This window comes from Ceratina calcarata, unplaced genomic scaffold (assembly GCF_001652005.2).
Source record: "Ceratina calcarata isolate Rehan_Ccalc_2016 unplaced genomic scaffold, ASM165200v1 scaffold358.2, whole genome shotgun sequence".
Lineage (NCBI taxonomy): Eukaryota > Metazoa > Arthropoda > Insecta > Hymenoptera > Apidae > Ceratina > Ceratina calcarata.
This window is the reverse complement of record NW_017158804.1, coordinates 216,640-239,497: the sequence shown is the minus strand read 5'-3', so window position 1 is coordinate 239,497 and position 22,858 is coordinate 216,640. Positions and strand designations below refer to the sequence as shown.

The window sequence follows — 22,858 nt, the reverse complement described above, 5'->3', positions numbered from 1 at the left end:
TAATACAATATAAGGACTGTTTTTAGGAATATGTAGTGAATTAATATTAGTCTTTCGTACTAATTACGAAATATGTTTCTTTATTTTACCAATAATTGGTTGTAATTTACTGCTTTCAAACAACAGTACCCTTCTGTAAGGCATCATTTCATTATCTGATTTCCCCCAAGCTCCTGAAAGACCAGTGTCCGATTCATTCTCAACTGAAAATTCAAAGCTGACTGTTGCTTCCTCTGCAAAGATCTCTTCCTCTGGATTACTCCATATTATAGTTGGTTCCTCTGCACTATTTTTCTTTTTGTGTGTCACTTTCTTCTCCAAATCTTTATCCTCTGTTTTGTATAATTTACAGATCAATATGTAGTATGAAAAGTTGAAGGGCATCTTTTTGCTGTTTGCTCTTTTTATTTCAGAAACTAAATTTTCTAACAGGGGCACAGATATCTGTGCTGGAATATTCACAAATCTTTCATTGATCAGCAAACCTAATGCTTCTGAATCATTTTCAAGGACATGCTTAATCATGGTATTTGTTGCATCTGTTGCATGTTCATTTGCCAATTGCCTTAATAAGTCTCTGAGCTGTTGTATACATGGGTAATTCTAAAATAAGCAAGTTCTTACATTGTTGCATGATCTACACATCAATCAACAATATGTTATGTTAAGACATACCTGTCCACTAGATAAATTAATTACAGTAGTAATACCGAAAACATCATTGACATCACTGTCTTCTTCATCATCGTCTGACTCATCTAAATCTTCCGATTGTTTAACAACCGAACCCACGTAATTTTGCGAAATAATTAGATCTGTGAGACTACCCAAATCTATATGAGCTTTCAAGAAGAGTTGTTGCAAAAGAGTTTTAATCCCATGATAATCCGGATCCAACGGATTTCTTCCCTCAAAGTCAACTTGAATTTCCATTCCCTAATTGTTATTTAAAATTTAAATTAACGACCGCGTGCTTACAAATGAGGTTAGCCCCGGATCAAAGTCGTTGTAAGTTAACATCTTCCATCTAAACTCCTTACCAATTGATCTTGAACTTCTAGTTCGTTGTCTTCACTGCTCGACGAATTTCCATCATCGTCATCGCTGCTTCTATCCAAAGAATTTCGTTGGATATCACGTTTTTTCACCGGAGCGGCCATTATCACAATCTGACGGTTCTTGACAATTTCTTCCGCTTCTGCCGGCCACCAGCCTACAGCCCGCGAGCCACCCCACGTGACGTGATAAATAAAGGGTACGAAAAATAATAGTTTGACTAAGTTTACATATTCGCAACCAGATGGCGTTTAGTACGTGATTTCAAGAACCAAAGCCGAAATCGATCCCTTGATGTCCGCGTAAACGGACATACTAGAATACAGAATATAAGACTCCGCGCATCTATATTTGATAATGCAATACGCAACAAGTCCTCTTAATTACCTGTTCATGTTTTGTTTCTACATTAAGAATACGATAAGTAAGTACCTTAGTACTTTTATGAAGAAAAGTATACAAAGATAAGGAGAAAATGACTTCGTCGGACATTGGAAGATTCACAATGAGAAGAGGATATGAACAAAAGCTATAAATATGTCTCTTCCATTGAAATATGTCATCAATAATAAAAGGAAGGTACCTCATGTAAGTGCTTTTGCGTGAGTTAAAATATCAATTACATATATTAGTAATAGAGAAGAGGGAAGCAGAAAGTGATGGCAAACTTGAAATTCGCCACTGTAGGAAGACATCACATAAATCAAATGCGCCGCGCAACTGTTTTTTTGGGACGAAAACGTCGTTATATATATTATTTGCGTGAGAAATAAGATTGGTCTTGACTTATTCGAAAAGTCGGCAGTACTTTACACGAGGTCTGTCGTTTGTTTGATTTTAACTCGTCGCGTCGGAGGGAAGCGTTTGAAATTCAAATGCAAGGTCGCGTGTGCAACGAGGCGGAGGCGCATCCGTTGTTGGCACTGCAACCCCAAAATTCGATTAAAGTCCTCGCGCATGGGCCGAAGGAAATCTTGTTTTCTCAAATTTCCCGGAGTCTGTCAGGTGGCACCACGGCGTTCACCGGTCCGGGTACATCGCACCGTACGGATACGGGCAGTGCGATCGCTTTTTGTAGGTTATAAAAACACGACGGAAGTCCCGTCGCCCGTCATCCCCGGGGTAGAGGGTGTAAAATATTCACGCGAAAAAAGACAACGGTGGCCCTTTTTGCCGTGCTATCCCCGTGAGATTTCGTGAGTGCTTTGAGCTGTGGCGGGCGGTGAGATGGCTGTCTCTCTTTCTCTCTTCTACCTACCTGTATCTCTATATTACATATCTGTATCTCTTTTTTTCTCTTTATCTGGTGTTTTTATAGATGTTCGGCTGAATAGATGTTCGCGATCACTGTAATATTTCGCTGTTTTGTGATCGTTCATACGAATCATTTCGCGATACGCGTTAACGTTACGTCTTATACGCGATGTACACGATACACCGAGGCATCAAGGATCAGCTCGATTATTAAATACGTAATCGAAACTTAACGAATAATACAGATTTCTTGGCGTGCAAAGATAATCTTAGATGTTATTTAACGTTTAACATTCTATTCCTACGTTTGCCGTCTATTCTACTCTAATAATAATATTTTTTCGGGAAAAAACTTCGACGTCAAATGGATGATTCCAAATTCGAAATCACCTTTCTTAGATTACGCAGAAAATTTAGCAATCAAGGATTTTATTCAGTATAGGATGGTGCTTAATATAAATGTTTTATTTATATTAATGTAATAATTTCGAGTACCTCTCTTTAGATAACATATTTAGCACACTTTTAATTAGCAGTCAGTACGAGGGAATCGATAACAATTAATGATATTGTTTCAATTAGGAGTGAAGTGCTTTATAAATTGACTTTTCCTTTCTGACAATTAGTAGGTCGTTTTCGATGATAAAGATTGAGCTGTTCTTGGCCATCAGGCTGCCTTGTATATATTTACGTAAACACGACTGCAATGTTTCTTCGTTACTTGGCTGTTCGGTGTTTATTCATTAGCGCTGTTCCATAGCATAGCTATCTCACCTGCCTTGATCTGTTTACTCCCCTTTGAGTTTCGTTTTTTATTTTATGCTTTTCACCGAAACATGGAAGTTTCTCGATCCCGGAAACGACATCGTTTCCTTCATTTCTCCCTTCATTCATTTATGTCCTACCTATTCGAATCGTGTATCCTTGACGATTCGCAAAATCGACGGAAATTATCGAGAGAATGACTGATAGAAAATAAACTGTTTCACGTTGTACGCATTGTACGTATTCGCGGTACTGGGGCGAGGATTCCGTTGAATGGAAGTGATCGAACACTATTACCGATTAATTGCGTCGTTCCTCCTCTGTTCTCTAATTCGATAGTCTGCTACTGATAACACGCAAACCGCCACCGTGGCTCGTTTGTACGTTGTAGGCAACGAGAGGAATCGGGCACACGTTTCATGGTTGGCGACGAAGACGTACAGAAATACGACGACGCGCGACGTTATAATTTTGGTACATATGTCATTAGCCGACGGGATTTATTTTATTCTCCATAACGATTTTTCCTTCATTGCCGCATCTCCATACGATTTAATCCCATGACGATTTGACGATCGAAGTGTTTCCCTCCCAGTCTCTATGTTTGTTTAGAGAATGAAAGCAATATTGGCCGAGGTTTTAGGAACGAGTATTAGCTGAATCAGAGAATTCGAATGACGACGCTACGGAACCGTAACAGTTCATCGTTTATTGATTTCCCGCGATTTGGAATACGCTGTCCTAAACTTCTCTATGTTATTGTGCTAGTGAGCATTTCTGTTAAACATATTTCGATGTGCCTTCAGTAACATATATTTCCTGAACTGGTAAAATTAACCAAAATGTGCAGATAAATGATCTCCGAGAAGTGCGCATCACTTATAAAACAAAATTAAATAAAAAGCATTGTTGTAATGACGGAAAGGAAAAACTTTACGGAGCCTGTTATGAAATATACGGAGCAGTTCTTTCGGTTCGAACACGAGGCGTTCCTTTTTTCCGAGGGGTGGGAATTGTAGAGCGAAACAAATGAAATTAAGCCATATGGTTACATGGTAGGGGTGGTGCGCTCAGCGTGGTGCGAAGCAACTAGTTGATTTATCGGTGCTTTCGCGTAGCGAAAACTAGCAAGAACGCTGAATTGAATTACGCTGCGTGCACAAATTGCTTTATTCAAATACAATTTAAGGGGTCGCGCGTCTTTCGCAGACTTCGAACGAGAGTTTAAAGGGGCCATTGTGTTAGCCAACGTTCTTATATACTTACATACATATACATATACATATACTCTCTCGTTTCTTGATTCACCTCTTCTACTGCTTCTAATACATACGAACGACTACATTTTAAAAAAAACAATCGATCAAATTCCTTTATCGAATTTGCTAAAAATTGAACCAATTTCCGGCATTCGACTTTATCAGGCGTGACGAATTTATTAAGAGAATCAGGGTGAGTTAATTGATCTCCGCCAACGATGTATCAAAGGATCCTTTTGACATTGACCTGCCACAAGGACGGACGTTAAAATTATTTTATATTAAGGGAACGGCGCGACGCTCTCTGTGTCTACGTTTTTTAGTTTCTTGTTCTCCTTCTCTCTCCGTTCGGATTGGGTGAATATCAAAGGCTGGTTACGTTTCGATACGACACGATGTACGGCGCGTGTGGGTTGGATAGAGCTTTGCTTTTATCGAACAGCATTTTTCTGCCATTGAAACAAGCTGCCTCGTCAGACCGAGATCGTAGATGCATAAATTCGATCGAACGTTCTCCAGTTCCATCGGAGAATGCGCCAAACGATGAAATGGCTCGGCTATTCGATTTGAGGGGATGAATATCGTGGATGACGAGAGGTTTATCCTTACTACTCGCCCTTGACCAGCCGCTAAAGAACGTGTTGTAACGAATAACGAGTCGTTATATGTAATCGTATAGAAGAATCGCGATGACCATGATGTCTCGAATTTTCACCATGTTCTCATTCAAAGGTATATTCGAACTATTTTTATTTCTTATACAATACGAAACTGTAATTCCATTCTTTTCTGCTTGTCGGCTTTTCTGTTTCTGGTACCGATAATCTCAAATTGTGTATCGGAATCGGGAAAAGTATACTCTACAATTTCGGTATCAGAACGCTTAAGTTGTCGGAGAGTTGTTGGAATTGCTGTCATAGTTGAAACAAACAATACTTCGAGTGCACTTTTCCTTCTATTATCTTAAATACCTGTGTGATTACTCGCAAATAGCGAATTAGTTTCTTCGGTTATGTTTATGCAGCCGATAAGAATGGTTAAAGCTTCTTACATTTGAGTAGGTAAATGGTACAACTCTTACTACTTCATGGTAAGACGAGAAAAACCTTACGGTCGATAACAAACATGTGACTTTTGTTTTATTTGTACTGTTAATTGCTTAGAGGTAGAACGATAATGACAATTTTTTAAATTGTTCTCGTGAAACAGAATAATGTACAGTATACAACGTTTATACATATACATATGTACATATGTATAGAAAGGGGAAGAGAGTCGAGGATTAATTATATCTGCGAGAGAGCTCTCCTTTATCTGGTTTCTAAAGCTTCCACAGCGGATTGGGAATATTATGTTACGTTCACCGTGACGTAGCAGGATCTTTATCTCTCCTGGCCCGGTTTTTCCGGTTTCACCCTCGCACCCGCGTAAATGTCGTTTCCGGTTGCATCGGTGTTCGAATAGCAATTTAAGTCGACCCAATCGCATTATTATTCACGGGGCGTTACCGTGGCCCGAAGAAGAAGGATAAACACGATCGTTCCGAATGTATTTCCGGGCAGTAAGAAGAGAAGCGAGAAGGCGTGGGGTACCCGGCGGTGGATATTTACGATGAAAATTACCACGGGATCGTGTTCCACGATCTAACGTCTCACGGTCGTTATATTGGAACCACGGCGAAAATCGTTAATCAAACTGTTCTCGAAATGGAACGACCGACCGGGCTCTAATAACTCGCTCGCGCAAGACAGAATAGGCTGCCGCGGTGAATGGGAAGTAAGACGTCGCGTCGTATTACGGACGCTGTTCCGAAAGAGAAATCTTCCTTATAATGTTGGATTGTTATGCGAGGAAGCCTCGAGCTGTATAATGCCATTGTATCGTCAGGATAATAGGGCTATTAAATTTGTGCTATGTGAATATAGTCGAACGATAAAACCATCCTCGATGGCTTATTAAAGTTTCCTTGTTTCTGATAAACATTTTCGTTATTGTATTTCTGGCAACCTAAATTTAATTACAAGTGAGATTACAATCTTGGTGTGCTACGAGTTTGGCTAAGTTTTGGTTCGAAATCTCGGCCAACTTCTTCCCTTGAGATTCGAGTTACCAATGTTCGACTGAATAAAAGAAGAGGAGGAGTATACGCTATTTAATGAACGAGGACAACAAGACTGCTAGTTGGACAAAGTCGATTGTTGTCGTTATTCGCGCGGTTGGTGGCTGTATTCGAACGATCGCGACGTGTCATAGCTAGCAGGAGCAGTGGCGATATACGGGAGCTAATTTAATAGCATTTCGGGTCAGCCAGGGTCGCGCCAGGGAAAGGAAAAGAGGCCCCCGAAGGTTGTGTCCTACTTGGAAACGTCGCGATTCCCGGGAGGGAGTGCAACAGAAAGCAGCGGGTAGGATAAGGACTGGGTGGATCTGAGGGGATGAGTGGGAGAGGGAAAAAACTCTACCGCGAGAGAAAACCGAATCAATAAACCTACGATCTCGCCTCTGGGCTGGCTGGTTGCCTCCTGCCTCTTGCACCTACTTATGTAACTAGGCGAGCAGTTACTACGACCCTTTCGAGCCTGCATACTTGCATTAATGGGACGAATTACTCTGCCGGCCGGGATAATTAATTAGTCGGCCGCGATCTTTTCGCATCGGATGTTTACATAAAGCTACTAAAGAACTACTAATTTTTATGTATCGTAAGTATAATATAAACATAGGAGTTATATAGGTCATGTTTGATTCAAATCAATTTTAATTGTATGATTGGCTTTATATACATATAAATCCGAAGAATGAAATGCAATTAACGTATGCAATAAAAATTCCTTTTTAAACTCGAACGGAATAGATATTATCCAGAAGGTGGTGACCAAACCTCGTCTCCAACATTAAACAGGGGTGCGTTTAGCCCCGGGCTGCGATCTGATTATACATATACCGCTTATTGTATGTTAGATGACGATCAATTGGGAGTTAGGGAACGAGGATATGGATGATATGATATATTTTATTACCGTGATGATTCGATGACGATGATTATTATTTTCCTTATACTTAGGAAGAATAAGGGTCACGAATTCAAACAGGTATTCGTATTCTACATTCATTTTCTACTGTAATTCTCGCGCAGATAGGCAGACACACCGTGGCAATTGTTACCCGTCTTTGTTTTCCCGAGGCATTGTTCCTTCATTACGACAGGATGTCATGAGGTTTCGATTTCCACAGTACATATAAATCCTTCTACTTCTCCATCCGTTCGATAACTTGTTAGCTTTTGCCTCTTACCCGCGACACGTGTAATTACTCGAACTGAATATTCTAACGCAAATCTTTACAGTGGATGGGCAATCATGAGAAATAATCAATCGACATCGTTCGAAAGCGATAACACAGGAGCAAAAAAAAATGTTTACAAAAAACTATGATAGCACAAAATGGGTTTGCTAATTTGCGACTCGAAATTTACAGGAATCACCTTGTTATTTCTTATATTTTGTTGGAACTTTTTTGAGAAGAGGAAACAATTGGCAGTGAATGAACATTAATTGTTTATCGAGTTGTATTATTAATTTCTATTTTTTTTAAATAATCAGTTCTTCACTTCGAGGTGGAGAACTCGTGAAATTGTCTGGACACCTTAATGGCGAGAAGAATGCGCTCATTTATGATAAAATGAGAGGAAGAAAAAAAAGGAATCGGAGTACAAGGCCGTGGCACAATGCTGTCTGCCTTGAATTTTGATTGGAACGCCCATTGTCTTCCAACTTTTAATTATCTCTTTAATACTGTCCTACTCTCTTCTCTCCTCTCGCTGTTGCTTGCAGTTCTTACGTGCATGTTCTGTACGCGAGTTCACGTACGTATGAATTACACTTTCGTTAATAAACTATGCGTTTTCTAATGAAATTATAATTTTGCTAATAGGTTGTAAATTAAGCTTGTAATGAATGGAATCGATAGGATTTCTTCATGATCGAAAAATATATACGAATATATTATATGCAAGATTTTTTTTCATATGAATGGAAACATTAAGGAAATTATTAATTTTCTTTCTTTTTTTCGACGCTATTCAAATGTTCAATGAAAATTAGTAGCACGCCCCGTTCTTGTTTCAATAAGATGAAATATTTGGTCAGCTACATCGTCCACAGATTACAGTCTGTTACACAAATACAGTAGCCACGTGCCGAACGCGGGACTTCAAAAGCTGTCTACTGAAGGGAAGTTATTAAACTTCGAACCTACTAATGCCGAGGGTGTGTAACCGGTGGGAGCTCTGGAAAAGAATGCAAGCATCGAGTATCGCCACCATCGCGTACAAAGAATTCCTGCGACAATTCATTAAAACCACTTAGCGAATCTTCGTTCGATCCTCGTGTTTCAAAGTCTCCGACTTTAAATACTACTTTTACCTCGCGTCAAGTGCCACGGGCGTGCCACTATTTGATATCGCGATTGTTCTGGGTCATCAACGTAAAAAGAAGTAATATCATTTCTTCCCTCAGGGAAGAGGGCGAAGAGTAGAAAAATAATTTTATTTTGGGATTACCACCTCGCGCATGTGGTTCGGAAATCGCGCGGTAAAACTTCAGGCTCGCATACCAACGTACACTTTGACAGTGTATGTGCCTGGCATAGTAGTTAGAACTGAGACAGAGAGATAGTGCGAAAAAAGGATCGGCTATCAGGCACTCCAACCAGAGGTAAATAAGACAAAGGGTTCGAAAAAGGACGGTGGACCAACGAAGAGTCGTGTGTGCGTGTACTTAGACGAGAGAGAGCTTTTCAAGAAAGAGAAGCGATGTGTGTGCGGGAAACGCGGAGAGCTCGTGCGCGGACAAAAGCGTGGCTCGAGCTTTTTTTAATTGTGTCCCTTCTACACCTGCTCCCCACCCTATTCTATTCACCGCCCATCCTCCACCACCCCCGGGCCGGCACCTTCCACGTGGCCCCATTATTTCCCTTCTTTTTTTCGTCTTTATTCCTGAATCGCTCGGTTTTATCGAGAGTATCGCTCGACTTAACCGAAGGACGCGAAAACCGGGCCGATTTTCCACAGATTTTACGATCGGGGTAGAACGAGAACTCTCGACTTGTTCGAGAGGGACGCGAGAAGGGGGTGTGAACGGTGACGACTGAATCAGAGAGATAGAATTTTATTTTCCATAGATGCGCCGCGCTATTTATGCTCCTCGTACACGCTTCGAAACGGGCGATACGGTGTCAACGACAACGACTACGACTACGAGTACGACGACGATATATGCAGAAAACTGAGGTGGAATCCTAGAGGTTGAATATTCGAGGCTCAACCATCCTATATTTGATTCGCAACAGTATCGCGTTGTCCTTATCGTGGCCAGGCGAAACAATAACACTCAGTTTTCTGAAGAGAAGATCTTTTTAGTTTTGCTGTTCACAAATTTAATAAATGCCAGTGAATTCTATAAGAATTGATTTTTAAATATTATTCCTGAAGCTGCAAGAGCCTGTTCTTAGGAAGAAAACATTTCGTGTAGATTACATTCACGGTGTGTATCCTTGAAGGGAATCGCACCGGGACGAGCAATTTGAAATTCAGCCTCGTACTTTCTTATATCGCACGAATGAGCTTGCCTCTTGTCAAAACGGAGCAGGACAGACAAACGTGCGTTTAGAAAGTGGGGAAAGGACAGAAGATGGGATGCGATTGCGTTATTACTTCTTTTCACGGGAAACCGTTCGCCAAACGATGATGCGATTTTCTCCTTCCACCTAAAATGAGTTCGCAAAGTTTTTGTGTCGTTTGTCGATACGCAAGCGATCGTGCGAGAATTCCTGACGTAAAATTTATTACGATTAAATTATGCAAATGACCACAGAACGTTTGAAGGTAACTGGATTTCAACAAGAGAGAAAACTTCACGAAAATCTCATATTCGTTCTTACTCATAAACCAGGAAATATGGAAATTCAGTACCTATTCGTTAACGACCCTAAGCATTCGTTTCTTTGATGCCACGGCGCTTGATTAATATGGCCGTAACTAACTACGGTTGTAGAACACAAAAAGCACTGTCGCAATTTCAACGTGCTTCCTGCCAAATCCCTAATATTTGATAGTTTCCTGGTAGTAGACGTGCGTCTCTTTACAGCGAACGCGGCTGCATTCAATTAGTCAAAGTGCAAAAGCTCAAAAAGGATCGCCTCGCTGCGTGAAGCTCCGTGGAACTCGGACTGTATGTCTCTCTGTGCGAAAGTATGATATTCGCGTAGGTAGGTCCTCATGAGTAGAGAATTCTAACTTGTTGTAGGAATGATCCGAATGAACCAGTGAAACATGAAGCGTACAAAATACCTAACGTGGTTTTGCGTTAAAAAAATAATTCGTGTTATAAAATGTGATTTGTAAAATTGCATTTTAAATTCCGAAATGAGAAAAATCGTCGCAAGGAGAGAATACGTTATTCCATTAACTTTCGTCCTGGTATGATAAATCAGTTCAATCACTTTGTCATCCATTTCGAGACACTTTGAGCATGGTAGCGAGATACAACGAAGGAAGAGATAGAGGTTCATTTCTCATCGAAATATCGTCATATTTCCACGTTGCCAATGCATTTCGCGCACACATAGCTCTGACTACGATCTACGATTTCTCCGTTATCGTTAAGAAGCGTATCGGTACGGTGCGCATTCTCTGTGAACCGAATTGGAAATAATGCGAGTGATGGGGCATGCCAGAGATCCTAACATTCCCACCGATGACAAACTTGTAACCCCCTATAATAGGTAATCGTATATGTATATCAACGATATTGTGCAAAATCAAATTTTTTGTGAACTTGAAATTAAAAAACCAACCTGACAAAAAGGACTTTGATGTTGCTACGTATAGTTTTCAATGTGTCTGATTAGGAAGATCATAATTAATTCCTATGTATTTCCGAGAGAGAAGAGAATACACGTAATATTCTGATAGAAATAAATAGAATTAAATTTGTGCACAGAAGAATTAGTAGTATCATACAAATATTTGACAAGAAATTTTGAAATAATTCAATAGAAAAATTTTCAAAAGTTTCATTAATGGTACACGCTGCGCAATTTTCAGGTTTATTACGACTGGCACGTACGTTACATCGAGATATTGTTTAATAGAGCAAATCAGAGAGTACATTAACTAGACGCGCAATGATTAAATTTCGAAACACGAACGAATGAGTCTCCTTTCCTGAGCAACATCAGCCGCGTTTCCGTGATTTAAATTAAATCGATTCAGCTTGGTTGTCAATCAGTCCGGAATCCACTTCAGAGGACATTTGATGGCCGCTGTGAAAATACGCATCCTCCTTCAATTTATGATACTCGCTTATTATCTATCCATAATATTGCTCGATTTTATGTATGCGTATATATTTATGTGTATTTCCGTCCATAAGTCATCAGTAGACTGCGGATTTTTATGCAGGATAAAATATTTAGGATATCACTTTAAAAAACGTGTTTCAAAATTTTAAATAGAAATTTCTTTATCATTTAAACATTGCAATATTCACTTTGTTTGGGGTATTATATAATGTTTATATTTTCTGTACATTTAATTTCCTTACAAATGCATAAAATGAAATTTTTGAAATTTTTAATATGCACTGTGCATATGTAACTTGTATCCGTGCTTTAATTAAATCGGGTCTGGATTGAATACACACAAAACATGGCCGACTTTAATGAAACTATTAACGCAATCATTTTCGATCACTCGATATTTGTTGCTTCCATGAATCCGGCATGCTCGAATGCGTTATTGTTTCTTCATGCATTCGCCGAAAAGGGAAACGCTTTTGCAATGAAGGATCAGTTACACGATATTCGTGCGTTGTTCGCTCAACCGATCAAGCAATTAAATTACACTTAAATATGATCAAAATATGTTTAAAACGAATTACTATAAAGATAATAAAAAATTTAATATTTAACCGAGTTTCATTCACTTATACAGTCAATGCTTATCGATTATTGACAAAATCAACGAGTTTAATCGACGGTACTTCATTTTCCATGCATAGATTGTCTTTAATGAACTCGCTGTTTGCAGATAATTATTGTAATCGACTCTTTGAGAGAGGAGAAAGAGATTGCGAGGAAACGATCACGGTCACGCGTTAAAAGCAATTATTCATCGTCTGTTCCCGACACATAGTTTAAATCTCGCGTGAATGACCGGAGAAAATGCAATCTGGTTATAACGTTTGCGCGTAACGGATATAAAAGATGAGTTAATAGGAACTACGTATCATCGGCTATAATTCCGTTATTAGTTTTGGTATATTCGACGAGTTCTGTCGAATGCAAAATTTGTATAAATTTTTAATCAATCGGCTAACTAACCGGTTGAGGACCTTTTCATTAGGCAACGTTATTTGGTTATAAAAGGGAACCAATTACAACCGAGTTTATTCATCGTTTCGTTATACTCTTGGCGTTGCTCCATCGAGAGCCGCAATCGAAACATCGCGATGTCAATGTTTCGGGGATGAAGTGTTCAGTCGTCAGCTTTTTTGTTCACGTGTTGGCAATGATAGTGAAAATCCGCGACAGGGAGGAAAACAAAAATTGCAGGCGCGAGTACATTCGAAGTGCGATTAAACGATCGAAGGGGCTATCGCGTGAACATTCAGCACCGACAAACTAGCGGGCTATGCTTATATCGCGATTTTTCGAACAGATCTTTTCGCCTGTTTTATCGCGGAACATTCCGGTTTGCGCACTTTTTTTTGTTTGCGCATTTTTTCTACTCGTCTATTCCAAAATTATTTTCAGATTTAATCTTCATTCTCTCTCTTTATTTTCTCTCGCTCCTAATTGTGCCGAGCTTCTTTCTTGGATACGAACGAAGATTCCACCCTTACAAGCAAATTACGATTATCATCATCCTTTTTATTTTCTCCTTCATCCCAGCACGATGCTTCGAGGAATGAATAAAATCGTTAAGCTCATTTCGAATTCGTGGTCGCGACTACGAAATCGTATTACATTCATTAAAGGCCACGGGCCAGCTAAAGGCACAAAACAACGGGTGGATGCCGGAGAGAAGGAGGATTGTCGAATCGGTAGTGTGTAGGTGCTTAACGTATCGAGACCAAGAGGAGAGCTAACAATAAGTCCAACGAACCAGAAGAGCGAACTTTCTGATCGCGTTGGTTCATTGCAAGAAGGCACGAGCTACTACGGAGACCTGCAACTGCAAACGACGTATTCTGACCTCCTATTCGTGGTACCTCAACGGGCTTGCGGTTCGTTTCTCCTCTGAATTCTCGACTACCTCCGCCTAGTAATGGAGATAACCCGAGTTTTAACAAAATCAATAGACAAGTTCAAATGATATATGTATTCTCTAAAGAGACATTCGTTACAAGAAACGATGCAGCCCCCTCAACTCGGAAATAGCTTTTCATCTCATATTATATTCGACTTGTGAACTGGTGATACTTTTGGATTATAATTCCGTTATTAGTTTTGGTATATTCGACGAGTTCTGTCGAATGCAAAATTTATATAAATTTTTAATCAATCGGCTAACTAACCGGTTGAGGACCTTTTCATTAGGCAACGTTATTTGGTTATAAAAGGGAACCAATTACAACCGAGTTTATTCATCGTTTCGTTATACTCTTGGCGTTGCTCCATCGAGAGCCGCAATCGAAACATCGCGATGTCAATGTTTCGGGGATGAAGTGTTCAGTCGTCAGCTTTTTTGTTCACGTGTTGGCAATGATAGTGAAAATCCGCGACAGGGAGGAAAACAAAAATTGCAGGCGCGAGTACATTCGAAGTGCGATTAAACGATCGAAGGGGCTATCGCGTGAACATTCAGCACCGACAAACTAGCGGGCTATGCTTATATCGCGATTTTTCGAACAGATCTTTTCGCCTGTTTTATCGCGGAACATTCCGGTTTGCGCACTTTTTTTTGTTTGCGCATTTTTTCTACTCGTCTATTCCAAAATTATTTTCAGATTTAATCTTCATTCTCTCTCTTTATTTTCTCTCGCTCCTAATTGTGCCGAGCTTCTTTCTTGGATACGAACGAAGATTCCACCCTTACAAGCAAATTACGATTATCATCATCCTTTTTATTTTCTCCTTCATCCCAGCACGATGCTTCGAGGAATGAATAAAATCGTTAAGCTCATTTCGAATTCGTGGTCGCGACTACGAAATCGTATTACATTCATTAAAGGCCACGGGCCAGCTAAAGGCACAAAACAACGGGTGGATGCCGGAGAGAAGGAGGATTGTCGAATCGGTAGTGTGTAGGTGCTTAACGTATCGAGACCAAGAGGAGAGCTAACAATAAGTCCAACGAACCAGAAGAGCGAACTTTCTGATCGCGTTGGTTCATTGCAAGAAGGCACGAGCTACTACGGAGACCTGCAACTGCAAACGACGTATTCTGACCTCCTATTCGTGGTACCTCAACGGGCTTGCGGTTCGTTTCTCCTCTGAATTCTCGACTACCTCCGCCTAGTAATGGAGATAACCCGAGTTTTAACAAAATCAATAGACAAGTTCAAATGATATATGTATTCTCTAAAGAGACATTCGTTACAAGAAACGATGCAGCCCCCTCAACTCGGAAATAGCTTTTCATCTCATATTATATTCGACTTGTGAACTGGTGATACTTTTGGAATGCTATACACATGCACATCCGTTCATGGTACTTATTCGTGTCCGAACACCTACGTAGAGTTCAGTTACGTAGTGTTCATGTAGGAAGCTCTTGGATTAAGTTGCCCACCTTCCTTAATGGCCTTTAGACCTTCAAAATGACGTACAAACTAATCTAGGGTGGGAACGTAGGTGTCGATATTTTGTGACGTATGCTGAATGCTCGTATCTCGTATACTTCTTCACGAAATGTTAAATGTAAAGGTATCTTGCTCTTTCTTCACTGGTTATATCACACACATTAGTTTGGTAATTTAGTGTATTTACGGGATATAATACAATTAGCGTTTTTTATTCATTTGTATTAAAGCAGACCATTATCGAATCTGTCTAATCATGCACTGCATATATGAGTCTTCGAACAAATATTGTTAACCATGAAATCTGAAGCGTCGTGACAGTATCGTTAAGCCGTCGCGAGGGTATTGACTTCATCGGTAACTTTTCGGTTTAGGCCACGTTAGGCTAGAGTTTGTTTAGATATCCACGGGACGGTAGGGTGATGGAAATTGGGCGCAGAACCGGCGGCGTCGGTAATGGTGACTACGTTGGCTGGCAGGTTTCGTAGGGTTAGCAGGCGGGGATGCACCGCAAGCTCGAAAGTTACGAAAAAGCCAAAGGAAGGGGTTGTGCTACCAGCGGAAGCCTGTGTCGAGGGCGCAAGCTCGAGGTCGTCCCTGTGCCCTCCCACTCAGACACGCGATAGGTGGAGCTTCCCTGGCCGCCAATACATGGCCCGGGGACACCCGTGTCCGTGTGCGCTGCGTGCGTAAAACCCAGTTCAGTCAGTCTCTCCACGTCCGAAAACGCGCGGTCTACGCACCCCGGTACGAGCGAGCTCGCCCTGCTCTCTCTGCCGCGCTGCGCTGCGCCCAGCGTAGCTGAACAGGTCAAGCCTTTCGTAAAATATCGAAACACCTTTATCGGCGTCCGATTACCCGTGACCAATTTGTCAAGGTTAATCGTTCTTCTACGAGATCAATTCTGTCCTCCTTTCGCCCTGATGTGATCGTTAATCTGCGCTCCCGTGTTTGTCCAGGCAGACGTTGGGAAACTGATTGTGACAAGTTACACTCGTGCTCGATTGGTACTCGAGAAATTTGTGAAGGTTAATCGTGACTAGCCCTTTCGTTCAACCTGTTTCGATTCCTGTTCGGACGATCCTATCGTGTTCGATTGTCAATGAGGAATCTCCGACGGTTAAGTTTGTTTTTGTTAAGTTCGCCTGGTGCGAATCAATCTTCTTCCGCGATTACTCCTTCCTACGTATTTGCTAAGAGAAACGTTGGAGAAACTGTTCTGGACTGATTGCGATGATTGATCGAGGGTCTTGGTTTCAGAGGCTATTCTTATAGGATGTAAGCTAAATTTGTATCGTTTCCGACGGGTTCCCCGTGAATTTCCTACTGCAAGTTTTCACCATTTTCCTCGTTTTTTCATTTACACGTGTCAAGAATTTTTAAACGCCTATTTTATAGTTGACGCTCAAATTCTGTACTTCATACAATTAATTTGTGATTATTACGTGGTTTTATTAACATACCAAAGTACAAAATCAAGAAAGTGTAAAATAATAACAAGTTGAAAATCGAGTGTGTCGTTAGTGAGAGTATTTATGTGATAGGAAATAAAAGAAGGATAAATCGCTTATACATATATAATATTAATAATTTGATATAACATCGCTATCAATCGATTGTATATCATCAATGATAATGATAAGTATTCAGATAAATCGCTATCAATGATAAGTATTCAGATAAATCGTTGTGGTACAAATATAATTATCGCATTCGGAGAAATTCAACCGCGAATACGTGCGCAGGATTAAAAATTGTTTTCAGTGGGAAAGCGGCAGCCGATTTTCGTGAGTTTCCGCTCGGTATAAAAAGATATTACTGTGGCATCCAATGGGAAACGTGCAATGAAACGTGCATACATCGTACAATGGACACATTAATAATAATGAAGCACCGGTGAGAAACTCGGTGCATGGAAAGCGTGCGACATTAAAGCAGCGAAGTCGAACGAACTCACTTTAGTTAGAGTATACCCACGTCTTAAAAATATCTTTAATTTTCCCTTTCGTACAATACGTGGGAACTAACGCTTATGCGTTGCATAAATCGTCTCTGGATTTAATCCTACCTATGCAGATGGCGCATTCCGTCTGATCTAGCACGATCCTATTCTACTTTCCACAGAGACTCGTCTGTTCAGCGATGATGCAACTACACGACGTTACATGCCACTTAAAGTCATCGTGCGTTCTTCTAATAATAATGTGTTTCCTGCCCTCTTGGTATTCATTAAACAACCAATGCGACAATTAAGGATGCAGCGTGTGAATGAACTCTGACACGATCGTATCGATGATGGCATTTTAATTGTTCCAACGATTGCGTCGCGTGCCTCGCTCTCTCTTCTGGCTTCGTTAATTCCGATAGTAACGTGCTTTGAATATATGTCTATTTAAATAGAGAAATTTTTTATTAGTCAATCATAAATTCTCTGTTGCTTGCTTATCCTCCAAATTCTTTTGACGTATTTCTTCTTGGTACTCAATCCTGTATTCCACTTACATAAAGAATGAAGTGTTAATAAAAAATGCAGTGTACGAAATTGAGAAGCACGTTAACGCGGCTGTTGCATCGCGAAGAATAATTCTACTTGCAATTTGGTAAGGTACAAGATCGTTCGAAAGAGGCAGAGAAGAAATGTTTATAACTCTTCTTTCATAGAAGGCTTAGCGTGTTTCATGGATATTCCTGAGGTCGTACGCAGCGTATAGAAGGTTTTTTTAAATCCGGGGACGGGAAAGGTGTTGTATGCCGGTGGAGGCCGACGGCAAATTTCTGTTCAGTCGACGTTGTCTCGGTCAATAGTCAACACGTACCATAGGAGTCGACAACGCATCGTCTCACGTTCACTTTTCAATCGAATATCCTTTTAACACAAGTGTTAGTTAATTCTCTCCTCGATCTTCGGTTTCCATCACCATTATTTTATTTAGTATTTCATCGTACTTTTGTTTGATCGATTTCATTCGCTACATATATTATTCACGATAATTACCTTTGATAATCGAACACGCTAAATTTTCCATACAACCATCAGCTATCAGAATTTATAATTCGAAGGTCTTTACTTCGTGTTTGAAATTAAAAAAATAATTTATGAAAGTACGAGGCAATCCTATGATACTTAAACTGTAGCCTTCGTCTTGGACACGGTGTCGTCTCAAGGTTACCAAGGGAAAGGTTCTCAAAGATCCTTGAGTTCGGTCGTTTAAAAAAAGGAGAAAACGAAGATTCTTTTGACCGTGATAGTTCAAAGCACCCGCGATAAACAAAGAGAGCGAGCAAAGTTCCCCCACCCTTCTACCCATCGAGGGAACTTCGGCAAGGATCATATCGGCAAGCAAAAGGCTTCACAGTGTTCCTTTCGAATTTCAGATCAAACGTAAAGTGCGCGCGTGTGGTTCGTGTGTGTATGCATGTGCCATCTTCCGCGTGAAACACTAAACGGGTGAGAAGAGGACTCGGGCCACACAAGCAAAACATGGGTACGTCGTCGCTGAGATTCATTTCCAGACTGATCTTGTTCGCCTACATCGCGTCGCATTTCGGTAAGTATTTTTTATCATTACATTTATTCTTAACGCATTATTTCGCCTGCTCGTATGCGTCCGGCTTTTATTCGCCTGATTCGGTTATCCATACAGTTTGTCATCTTATAATGGCGAGTTCCTAAAAGTCGAAGGACATGATTAACTTTACGTTCTGACAATGAGACCCTATGATATTTTTATAATTCAGGTTTCTTGCGCTAGAGAATTAATCGTAAAATCCGATTGCACTAAAAGCGCAGATACATGAACGAAAAGTTGTTATGTCGATAGACGCAATGCTTTATCTTTTACCAGATTCGGATATAATAAATGGGAAAGCGCATAGACCACATATACCGGAAGTACATAACACGTGCCTCGTGTACGTGAGATATTCGACACGGTTGTGATTCGATATTCGAGCCTCCTTCTAATATAAAAAGCGGTTTGATGTTTCCATTCGTTTCATGCTCGCGATTGAAAAGACGCGAATCGATAGATCGAAAGATCGATCTCGACGCCATGTCGATTAAACGGTCTGTTGTTAATTACCGGGAATAGCATACTGCGCGTATCGACGCCTGGGCGGTTATGGTAATTTGAAAACTTTGAGCGATTTAGATGGTAAATTGCTAAGGGGAAACGAGGACGGGCCGAGGGAACATTGGAAAGACGCGGCAGCAAATGCGTCGCTGTAATTGCATAATGGCCCTGGTGTGTTCGCTTCGAGATACGAAGCCCTGGCCTGGTTTTTACTTGAGGACTTTCACTCCGCATCACTGACTTCTCTCTATCTCTGTCCTTCTCTATATATCCGTATATTCCATCTTCCTCTCTCACGATCCCCTCTGCCCTTCTTCGTGTCTCTGTTTCTCTGTTCCTTATTTTATTCCCCGCTTCCTTCGTTATTCTCTCACCATTTCATTTCCTCTCTGCCGGTCCTGTTTTTATCCTCGTACTATATTGCTCCTTCGTGCCGTCGCCAGTTTCTAGTCTTTTAAGCGTGACCTACAATTATTTGTATTTTCCATTGAATGTTATTTATATTCACCACTCTTTACATAAAATCGAAGATCTCACTCTCATGAAAGTATAGTAAGATCACTGTTATTTGAAACTTAATCAAGACTGTCGAGTCTGCGTACTTACCCCGAATCTCAATGAATGCTCACAAATTGCGCAGAGCGATACATAAAGCTAACTCTATACGTGTAAGGAACCGGGGTGGGATTGTTACTCGGTATTAGCTGATTTCGAGTACGGAATATTGTTTCTGGAGATCCCGCCGTTCCAATTGCTAGCATTTAGCAGCTTATCTGGATTATCGTTTCCCCATGCGCGCGAGGGAGTCCAGTCCACCGTGGGGTAAAAACCCTGCGGTACGCATCGTGGCGTCGTTGATTGTGCTTTTCAAAATTCACGGGCGTGCCTTCGATTTTTTTCTTTTCCCTTCCGCTACCGAGAAAGGAATTAAAACGGTGAAGGAGATTAGAGTTTAAAGTCTTTCCATTCTTGATGCTGGTATAACGGGAAAAATACCAACTCCGGAAACACGTAAATTCGGTGAAAAAATGTGCAATATTCAAAACACGCTCGCGTTCTAAAATAGGACCAAAGTGTATCTATATGTACATATGTATGTATAGATACGCGTATCGTTCCGCTGGCGTCGATTCGAATCGTTAATTGATTACAGAGCGCAATATTTACTCTATTTCTTTGCGTACGAGAGATACACGCGGATAAGCGTTTAACGTTTGACCTACTTGTTGGATAATTTGAATGGTTTCTCACGCGTAACAAAGTTGATCGTATCCTCTCGATAAAATTTTACCTTGGAATTAAAATAGATCCAAGTGTTCATTTGTTCCTACCGATCGTATTCAAGAACTATATGTACAAGGTCCCATCTGAGATCACTTTATCTTTCTATACTCTGAATGCTCGTAATGTTGCAATGTTCGCAAATTATTCTAATATTATTTCAGAATTTGGCATATAAATGAACAAATATTCTAGTAATGATAAACAGTTTTTTGTTGTAAATGAAATATGTTCCTTTAATATTTTCCAGTGAATTGTTATTAACAATCAACTGGTCTCGCTCAGAGGCTCTTCTCGTTCTGTTTCTCAATGACAATACTTCTAAGGTGTCCCATAAGTACATTCTTTCTCAGCGTCCGAAGAAACTGTGCTCTCGCCGTATACACGTAGAGTTTGAAGACCTATTACGTCAACGCTAAATAGACGTTTACAGAAACTTTCCTGCTACGAAATCTTCGACAGACGGTGATCAAATCGTGGAGTGGCAGGCTTTTGGGAACATCTCTTACAGATATAGATAGAGAGTAGGAACGCATCAGCAGCACATGTAGCTTCCAATAAAGCTCCGGTCGAGTGCTCAATCGGCACTCAACGAATCTCGAATCAGACAATATCCTCATGGTACGCCCGTCTGAAAAACCCATAAGGTCTCTCGAGTATAGGTCTGTCTATGTATGTACAGACTGTAGACTGTGTACTCATATAGCAATAAGCGGTAATGCTTCGTGGCACGGTTACGGGTATCCGTTCTGTACAAGTTTTTTTTATCTTTTTTTTTTACCGGAGATTACTTCCGGGTCAGCAGGCAAGCCCAATTGTATTCAATCCACAAGCTTTACAGATTACCGGACACTCTTGTCGCGTGGTAACGCGACGCGTATTCCGTGTAATCAATCGATTTTCCACTTTTCCCTCTATGGCCAACGTTAAGACCGCGATTTACGGTAAATTCGATTCGCGCGTGTGAGAATATTTTTATCAGACTATCCTGCGCTCGGCTTTCTGTCAGAACCACGTTTACCGGAAATTTGTTTTTGTCGCGATAACAAGTTATTTCGAAACTGCACTCGATATTTCTACCAGAACGGCTACTGAACGGCCAGTGAAAATATTCGTTTGCCGCGCATTTTGTCATACTCTCACTTATATCGATTGGCCTGTTACAATTAATTTACACTTTTAAAGTCCGAGACGCGTTTAATTTCAACAGAGGAAATTGATTTCCAAGAAAACGCTCTGATGCGAAACGATCCGCGGAGATGGAAACCGCAAACGAAAGACGACGCACTCATCGTTACGATTGTTGGTTTACTTGACTATTTGTTATAATAGTAATCGTGCAATTTTTCCCCTCTTTTTTGTTACCTTGCTTTCCCGTGGGATTACGTCTGGTTGAACGAGTTCCCGCTCACTTGGGTTCAATCTCCGTACTCCGTGTGTCAGATTACAGAGTACTCGCCGTAGTAGCATCTATAGTAACACGTGTGCAGTATGTAAACTCGTGGTGCGCGTGCGCCCCCACCCGCCTGTACGTATATGTACTTAAGTAGACATTTGTATATGTATGCAAGTATGCAGTATGCAGTATGCCCAGCGGCCAGTGTATCTATATGTATATATTATAAGCACATACCGATTGAAAAGTGCCGTACTTTTTTGTATGCGCTCGATACATATTTGGGGTCGACCGATCATTTCTTTCTTTTATTTCAGTAAAGATTTTATTGTTAGTTTTGAATCTATCCAGCTTTACCTCACTTGACTACAGTTCTTCAGGAGGCAATGAACGATGCATTCGTTGTTCGATAATAAGAAGGTTGAGCATTATTCAGTATTGTAACAGATTCTGCTCTTTCAATCAGAAGCGGTCACGAAAATTACGAATCACTATGAAAAATCAGTATGATTAGAAACGAACGTGATCGAATCATACGTGATTCAAAAGTAGCAGTTCTAGCCATATTGTGCATATCAATATTACCTTTTATTAATATTGAGAGAATGCTGCTTTAATTGAATTACTAAACATTTATTATAACAATTAAAATATACAGCTCTTTTTCATTCGATTGCTGAAACGAGAATGAATCACGAACCGTGATGCACCCTCGAAACTTAAGTAGCTTTCAGGATCCAGGGTGGGGAGTCTCACACTCAACCATCGGCATCAGCGTTCCCTCCGCGGCGCGTCGTCAGTAGTATGAGGGGCGTCGTGTTCAGACAGTCCCCACCGCGATGCGTATCAAAATCCGCCCCTATCATCTACCACTCTACTATACATCTACCGCTGTGGAAGTGGAACAGGTCAGCCGGACGTTCTGAATCAACCCTGCCGTTACGATTTACGTATTCCTATACATTTTCA

The 22,858-nt window shown here is 40.6% G+C and overlaps 2 protein-coding genes and 1 long non-coding RNA gene across 9 annotated transcripts in view; 1 reads left to right on the top strand and 2 right to left on the bottom strand.

Annotated features, from left to right (window-relative positions):
- Positions 1–57: 57 nt before the first annotated feature.
- On the bottom strand, positions 58–1,230 carry LOC108625498 (protein BCCIP homolog). Its single transcript, XM_018025565.2, has 3 exons — positions 1,041–1,230; positions 676–936; positions 58–603 (listed from the first exon to the last, which is right to left on the bottom strand). The coding sequence occupies exons 1-3, from the start codon at positions 1,158–1,160 to the stop codon at positions 64–66; spliced, it is 921 nt and encodes a 306-aa protein (XP_017881054.1). The 5' UTR covers positions 1,161–1,230; the 3' UTR covers positions 58–63.
- Positions 1,231–2,062: 832 nt separating this feature from the next.
- Positions 2,063–22,858, top strand: part of LOC108625480 (protein Skeletor, isoforms B/C) — a 56,984-nt gene continuing 36,188 nt past the window's right edge. Inside the window, exons 1-2 of one of the 6 annotated variants that reach the window (XM_018025532.2) lie at positions 2,063–2,130; positions 18,515–18,687. In XM_018025532.2, coding sequence (XP_017881021.1) covers positions 18,621–18,687 — 67 coding nt within the window. In that variant the 5' untranslated portion in view covers positions 2,063–2,130; positions 18,515–18,620. Of the gene's footprint in view, positions 2,131–15,841; positions 15,949–15,997; positions 16,017–16,424; positions 18,688–22,858 lie in introns of those variants that run through there. The other 5 variants (XM_018025531.2, XM_018025533.2, XM_026813995.1 and 2 more) reach the window with 5 other exon arrangements.
- On the bottom strand, positions 18,696–21,945 carry LOC113464412 (uncharacterized). Of its 2 annotated transcripts, XR_003389269.1 has the most exons (4): positions 21,859–21,945; positions 19,819–21,124; positions 19,587–19,677; positions 18,696–18,808 (listed from the first exon to the last, which is right to left on the bottom strand). It is a non-coding gene; the product is annotated as an uncharacterized LOC113464412 (long non-coding RNA). The 2 variants fall into 2 exon arrangements; XR_003389268.1 differs by having other exon boundaries at positions 18,696–19,677.